Source organism: Magallana gigas, chromosome 5 (assembly GCF_963853765.1).
Source record: "Magallana gigas chromosome 5, xbMagGiga1.1, whole genome shotgun sequence".
In the NCBI taxonomy this organism is placed as follows: Eukaryota; Metazoa; Mollusca; class Bivalvia; order Ostreida; family Ostreidae; genus Magallana; species Magallana gigas.
The window spans coordinates 16,979,981-16,988,332 of record NC_088857.1 but is presented as its reverse complement, the minus strand read 5'-3'; the positions used below and the strand labels follow the sequence as shown (position 1 = coordinate 16,988,332).

Below are 8,352 nucleotides of genomic sequence, written 5' to 3'. Positions count from 1 at the left end.
AAAAATTGCCAATATGTCCTTTATTTTGTAAAAAGACAAAAAAGGCGTAGAAATATGAAAAGCTATTATTTTTCTTTCCTCAAAGTGAAAAATATTCCATTTGTGGAAAAAATATGGACACTTACATTCAAAATCAAGCATCAAAATCAGTGGAACTACATGTATACTTTCATGAAATAATAGTGGCAAAACTAGCCAAAGTTTATAGTGTTCGCAGTGGGTTCAGAACAAAGCCTTCGGATTCGTTCTAAGTCCTTCTTTGGTCATCACACTATAAATTTAGCGATTTGATGATATCCGTGATAATTGCACGTTTTAATTTCTCATCGATTTCAAAGGAATCTTATTTTATGTTAGAATAAGAATAGGTAAGAAACACAAGAAGCGCAAACGTTGGGTGGGACCTTTTCTCTTTCCATTCTCTTTCTTTTTATTAAATGCATAAAATTTAACTGTCATACCAGCATTTTATGTAATGTACAATCGGATCTTACAAAGGAAACAAATATCGTGTTTCGCGGGAACTACCCCTTATTCCCATTTCGTTAGACTTTAGAGCTTTTTTGTATCAGATTAGGTTGTTTGTAGGAACAATGTGTAGGCAACAAATGCAGAAACTGAATAGATAAAGACAAAACTATTCTGAAAAAATAAACATATTTTATATTTAATATTCAGTACATTAAATGTTAAGAAAAGTAGACTAAATTTCATTTTAAAAAACATTTGGCTTTGTACCAAAGAATACCCCTGAAGTAATTGATACCTTGCTGGGTTGCCCGACAGATTAAAAGGTAAAGGTTTTGTAGTCGGGTAGTATACATGGTTACACAACACATAGAGGAACAACATTCAGAGGTCGGTATAAATTTCTTTTTTTTATTGTTCGGTGTTTTTTTAAATGACAATATTAAAATCTTGAAATGTTTAAATATTAAAACAACTAACCTAACAGGTATTTCTACGTTTCGAATAGATAATTTAGTAGTTTGTTCGTTGTCCTTCTCTCATTCATCAATGGATAAAATATATTGTGTAGCAATGCAAAAACAATTAACAGGGGAACATCTATTTGACAGTTTGAACATTTCAAAAATTCGTTGATGTAATGTATTGATAATTGTAAAATGCAGGAATCACTAGGCGCCGATCATAGAATTTTCTAAATATGAAAATGAGACTTTGAAATTGTGGGTAGGGATGTGTAGAGCCAGAGATCAAGATTTGGCAAAGGCTATTGAGGCATTTTGAAATATCTGAAGGCCTGCTACATCCTTAAAAGGTTTTTCTTGACTACTCCGAACAAAAGAGATATGAAAACTCATTTAAGGAAGGAGTCTTCTCGTTATCAAACATATAACTTATAGTAAGAAATTCAGTTGATCTTAGGATGTCCCTTTCTTGGGAATACACTTAGGTCATATATTACGAAAGTTTCGTGAAAATTCCTGCTAGTGTATAACTTAATAAACCTTTTAACATTGCTGTTTATTTCTTAAATATATAGCCAGCGCAAAATCAATATTTTATATTAAAAAATACACTGAGGACCGATGCAAACATTTTTGTTGATGTAAACAGTTTTATTTTAGTATCAAAACAGTAAAATTGAAAGCAGTTTTTAAAAGTAGGAGAAACCCATATTCGTAGACTTCGTTATTGAACCTGATTAGAAGTGGATCGCGGATCATGTAGATTTAAGTCTCGTCAGTTTCTTTATCAATAACAATCATTTTTAAAGCAGTTTTAAAATATCAATGCAAAGTTTAGAAATCGTAAACGGTTCCAAGTTTTTCTATGTTTGAATAACTTCTTAAATAGGATGTGTTTGCCAATTAAAAGAAGACACGCAAAAGGCAGATAAACCAATACATATCTTTATAAATCTCTATTTGCCTGAAAGGTTCAGTTTTAAACTTAATCAAATATTTTGCACAGACCAGGAACTAGATTTGAACAGATTTTGTTATTTATACGATATTTAATTTCTTTACATACTTCTGGAATTGCATAACATTCAATAGACGTTGCTGAAATCGATATGTGTTTCGATAGTTTAAAGTCTATATGAATACTGAATGCAGAAGACATTACCATATATCGTATATTGATATTTGATGAAAGTCTCTTCAGATTTTCCACCGTGCAGGTCATTTTCTTTTTATCCAAAGCACATTTTAAAATTTTGATTACTTTTAAAAAGTCATAGATCGATACGTAATTTAACGATAACCATTATTTAACTTGAACATTGTTGGAAACAAACGCCCCATTTCTAACAAAGGTAAAAAAAAATAGAATTTTTGGTTTTCTTTAGGGGGTTTCAAAACAACTATTATTCCAATTTTTTTCCTTTTTGTATATTTTAGTTTCAATGTAGTGGACATCCATCCTGGACAGTATGGCGCCATTTAGATTTTATCAGAAGACACTCATTGTGCTTATTTTGTTAGTCCTTTTGCAATGCATTTCTGTCTTGAATGCCCAATCTTCAAAAGAGGTAAATGTTTTAAACTATCATTTTACAAAATTAATATTATTAAAGACAACAAGAAGTGAGTAGATAAAGTACTATATACTAGTAGTTTTTTGTTGGCGAGACAGGCCACGGTCTAAATTTGGACCACTTTACACAGAAGGACTGTCCCATTATAGTTATAAATTACATTACATTATATTTAATTTAAAGGGGCATGGTCACGATTTTGGTCAAAAATTATTTTTTCCGATTTTAATGTTAATAATGCTTCAGAAAGGCATTTTAAATAGGCAACCGAAGTTGTGTGTTATTTGTTGATTTATAAGCGAGTGACAGAGCTTGATTTTCTTCGCTATGTAAACAAAGCGCTTGTTTACATTTTGGCCATTGAAGTAAAAATTTCAGTTTTAAACCTAAAACGAATGTGTTAAACGTTAGGAACAGTTTATCTATGTTTAAAATAAATACAAAGATAGACAAATAAGCTGGAAAAAGATTGTTTACTGGTATTTTGAACCTATGTAAACAAAAACAGGGCACGAGCTTTGTTTGCATGACATAGAATTGTAATTCCTGTATCTCACTTATAACTCTACGAATGACTCTAAAAATTAAATTTGATCTTTAGAAACGCATTTCTGAAGCATTGTAAATAATAAAAACATAAAAATAAAATTTGACCAAAATCGAGACCATGCCCCTTTAAATAGTAAAAGAATGTAAATCATTTAACATTCATTATCATTATAAAACATTACATTATTATTAATTTTCCACTCCTTTACATTAAATTATTCATGCGGACTAATACAAAAGTTAGACCTCCATTTAACATTACGGTATGTCTTTAAGATTTGCCCAAAGGCGAATCTTTCATTATCATCAAATGGACTTTACTTTACATTACATTACATTAGACATGGCCTTGTATGCCTACATTTGTATATTTGCTGGTACTGGGTAAACTGATAATCAGCAAAATCTTGTGAAATTAGTATGAAGCCACGCAATATTCGCCACATTGTTATAAATAAAAATTGGGTGAGCGTTGCTTCAGGCCATGGGTGTGGCCCACTTTCGCCATACTTTATTTTAATCAATAAATTATCTATCATAGTAAATGTTCTTGGACATTGTGCAAAATATCATTTCCAAAGTGAGACAAATGTTCACCATCGATAATAAAAAGACTTCAAATTCCATGAAATTATTAGATGTTGGATAAAACTCCATTGACCTTGAAGAGGTTACACAATCATGTAATTGTTTACTCAATAACTCAATAACCATTTCCTGTGATTGACTACGCTTTATTTGCTTATTATCATGTAATGAAATGATGTGATGCGATTGATTGTCGTTGATATAAGTAAATTCACCAACTCCCAAAAAAGCATAATGAACGAAAGAAAATTACGTAGAAAACAAGCGGGCTCCAAAATTGGTGTTGAAACTAATAATTCTACATTACAAATCTTTTGTAATTGAAAGCCAACAACCTTTTTTTCCCTTTAGTTCTTTTGAAATCTCCCAACAATTTTCTCATTAAAACATTTTTTGTGTCCATTACTACGGCGGCGTGGAAGGGCCAGATGAAAAAATAAAAAATTCTTATTTGTTCGGACAAATAAGTTATTTGTTCGGACGAATTACGATTTGTTCGGACGAATAAGTTATTTGTTCGGACGAATTACGATTTGTTCGGACGAATTACGATTTGTTCGGACGAATTACATATTTGTTCGGACAAATAAGTTATTTGTTCGGACAAATAAGTTATTTTTTCGGACGAATTACGATTTGTTCGGACGAATTAGATTTTTGTTCGGACGAATTAGGATTTGTTCGGACGAATTAGGATTTGTTCGGACAAATAAGTTATTTGTTCGGACGATTAAGTGGCTTGACCCCCCCCCCTTTCATCTACATCATTACCAAAGCAGATACATGTAGTCTAAATATACATGTAGTCTTTATATTATAAAGTATAAGTAAAAATTAGTTTGTTTTATAAGTCACTTAAATAACTGTGCGATTATTACAATTCCACGAAGCATATCAGTTAACTTTGATCGTATACATGTATATGTAAAAAGTTAAGGCGAAAGATAATTTCGTATGTCCAGTGTCCCAAGTAAACAGGAGAATGACTATATTCTCAATATAAACATCGAGAATCGAAATCCACCTGCGGAATCATATAATTATGACTATTGGAATCATTTCTTCTGGCATTGCGCGAAATAAAACTTATAGTTAGCTAAGAAAAACCCTGCGCTGCCTACAGTTGGCATACATCTATACGCGGATCTAGAGCTGGGGTGGTCGGGGGGCTTTGCACCCCCACCCCGCAAACAAAACTATCTATAAGACCCCCCCCCACCACCACCACCACTACCCCGGTAAATTTTCTGGATCCGCGCATGATCATGTAAACTGATTAGACTTTTCACATTTATGTATCCATGATTATGACATCTCTCTCTCTCTCTCTCTCTCTCTCTCTCTCTCTCTCTCTCTCTCTCTCTCTCTCATACATGTACCACTTTTAATAACTTATTCGTCCGAACAAATCCTAATTCGTCCGAACAAATCCTAATTCGTCCGAACAAATAAGTTATTTGTCCGAACAAATAGCTAATTCGTCCGAACAAATCCTAATTCGTCCGAACAAATAACTTATTTGTCCGAACAAATCCTAATTCGTCCGAACAAATAACTTATTTGTCCAAACAAATCATAATTCGTCCGAACAAATAACTTATTTGTCCGAACAAATCCTAGTTCGTCCGAACAAATCCTAGTACGTCCGAACAAATAACTTATTTGTCCAAACAAATAGCTAATTCGTCCGAACAAATCTTAATTCGTCCGAACAAATAATTTATTTGTCCGAACGAATCCTAATTCGTCCGAACGAATCCTAATTCGTCCGAACAAATCCTAATTCGTCCGAACAAATAACTTATTCGTCCGAACAAATAGCTAATTCGTCCGAACGAATAAGATTTATTTTTTTTTCTCATCTGGCCCTTCCACGCCGCCGTACATTACATCCATTTATTTACAATGAAAACCAACAACAGATATATAACAAGAAACTGTACTGTGAGATGTATTTTATAGAGACAAATGAGCACCAAATGTACACAATTGTTCAATTGGGGAAGGCCATATAGACTCTAAATTATATTGATTTCTAAAATTGTTAAACGCATTTAAACCATCTTTGAAGAAGAACTTGCCCTTCAGTTGATCAAAAATAAAAGTTCTGCCCCAAGAATGATGTGTTCCATGTTTAGATAAAATTGTCTTATGGGTTCCGGAGAAGAAATATGATTTTTTACGACGACAGGAACGACAACGGCGACAAAAAAAACCGGACAAATTTTGACCAGAATAGATCAAAGGGGTCTTCAGCTCAGGTGAGCTAAAAACAATTAAAAACGATTCTGTTTTACAGATTTCTACTTTAAGCACACAAGATGTGGCGGAATCGACTTTAGAAATCACTAATGGGAGTTCTACAATTACTACGATTTTGCCTCCAACTACGACGGCAGAAATAATGATTGCTGCTGACAGTTCCAGTGAGTTTATAGTTAACATTAAAAAAATTCCAAATAATTACATCAGATTAGATTAAATGTTGTCTTTTAGAGATATCCGTAACAAGATTATGATAAATGTTACGATGCGAATTTCACTAATGCAAATTAAATCATCTTTGGAGAATAACAATATGTTCTAAATATTCTGCTGATAAGGTTTTAATCAGCTTTTTACATTTTGTTGAAAGAAAGTTGTATTATAAAAAAAATAGTGTCTGTTAAAAATAATATGACTGATATGTCAATAGGGACTTTCGTATTGATTTTATATGGACATGGATATCTTTATCTGAAGAAGAAAAATATTAAAAAAATGAAAGTCATTTAAGCACTTAAAGATAAAACTTAAGATTATAGTTCTACTAAATTAATACAGAAGCCATGTGGTAAGACAATGTTTATAGTTTGTTATAACTTGTTTCATAGGTAAATATTTAATTTGATTTGTATTGATGCTCAAGTAAGTATTAACACCAATGGTTATATATCTTTTTCGAACAATAGTGTTTGCAATGGTCGGAAACATGTAGATAAGATAAAAAAAATAGTAGAATACTTTTGTATGGGAATTTTTCGGACTATAAGTTAATCACATTTTTACATATTTCATTAAAAGAGAAAAAATCACGCACAGTTAGATAGCAGAAAAAATTTGTTTTAATGTTTTTGTTTAGTCCAGTCAATACTCAATGAGTCAATTAACTATTTATCGCAGGTGTTTCAAATTTTAACATTTTCTTTGTTGAGTATGGTTGCATATCTCTGCCCCTTGTGTGCAAGTTATTTTTCTATCAAATATGTCGACATGCAAGATAATTATGTTGACATGCAAGATAATTATGTCAACATGCAACATAACTATGTTGACATGCAAGAAAATTGCAATCAGATAAGAATTATACAAAATCTCGAATATCGCCCACCTGTGACATCCAAGATGCTAAATTCTACCTTTATATGTCGACATGCAACTTATTTATGTTAACATGCAACTTACGTATGTTGACATGCGATAAATATGTTGACATGCAACTTAGTTATGTTTACATGCGAGATAAATATGTTGACATGCACATTCTAAGTTGTATGTCAACATAAATAAGTTGTATGTCGACAGAAATAAGTTGCATGTCGACATAAAGAGGTTGCATGTTAACATAGATAAGTTGCATGTTGACATCAATAGATAGCGTATCTAGCATCTTTGATGTCACTTGTTGGCGATATTTGAGATTTTTATAACGCTTATTTGATTGCAGTTTTCTTGCATGTCAACATAGTTATGTTGCATGTTGACATAACTTTCTCGCATGTCAACATCTTTATCACAGGATGAATGACCATCTTTAAGTCCTCCTTAAAGATAGCTTAAAGGTGTTTAAAGGTAGCTTAAAGACGATCTTTAAGCCACCTTTAAGCTACCTTTAAGCTATATGTATTGCTTAAAGGTGGCTTAAAGAAAGCGTAAAGATGGCTAAAAGGCAGCTTAAAGACTATCTTTAAGCCACCTTTAAGCCACCTTTAAGGACAACTTATAGATCCTTAATGTCCAAACTTCTTTAAGCCACCTTTAAGCTACCTTTAAGCCACCTTTAAGCCATTAAAAAAATTAATTCAATATTGTGCTTCATTTCCAACAAAATGTATTAACTTTATGAAAGAAAAGGTATTAAAACGGTTTTTGTTCTAGAAAGAAAATTGAAAAAAAAAACCAAAAAAACCCGGCCACGGCGAGAATTGAACCCGGGACCCTTAGATTACTAGCATCACCACACATCCTCTGTGCCACGCCAACTTACATATATAAGAGCGTTTTTATATCCTATATATCAGTGGATATTGAATCACTGTATTGAATGTGTTTACTTGAAAAGATTTTGACAAACCATTCAGTTTGTAACAATCAATTATATCCAATTTATAAATTACATGTATGCATGTATTTAGAATGAAATACGGAACTTGGTCTTCAGTGAACAAAAATATATTATACCTAAATGGAAACCGTTAGGTTCACTATAGTAGGCTTTCTTACATGTAGTTAATAAATTTAAACCGAGTAGATATACGTTAGTCTTATTTATAGCTATAAACATGTAAGAAAGAAAATGAAATCATTTCTTTTATTAAATGCATTGATACTATTAGGGTATTTGTTCAATTTCCCGCAATTTCCCGGTTTTCATGATCGCGGCGCCGTTCCAATATGTTTAAATATTTACATGTAATTGTATGTACATGATTTATAAACTATCAATTCTA

General features: G+C 32.1%; 1 protein-coding gene across 10 annotated transcripts in view; it reads left to right on the top strand.

Moving 5' to 3' along the window:
- The first annotated feature begins 780 nt into the window (after positions 1–780).
- LOC105317200 (uncharacterized) overlaps positions 781–8,352 on the top strand; it is a 47,061-nt gene continuing 39,489 nt past the window's right edge. For 9 of the 10 annotated variants that reach the window (XR_010714414.1, XM_066086187.1, XM_066086186.1 and 6 more), the window contains exons 1-3: positions 781–858; positions 2,370–2,500; positions 5,943–6,069. Coding sequence is in view for 9 of the 10 variants with exons in the window: in XM_066086187.1 (XP_065942259.1) it covers positions 2,402–2,500; positions 5,943–6,069 (226 nt within the window). In the remaining variant the exon portion in view is untranslated. Of the gene's footprint in view, positions 859–2,261; positions 2,285–2,369; positions 2,501–5,942; positions 6,070–8,352 lie in introns of those variants that run through there. The other variant, XM_066086180.1, reaches the window with a different exon arrangement.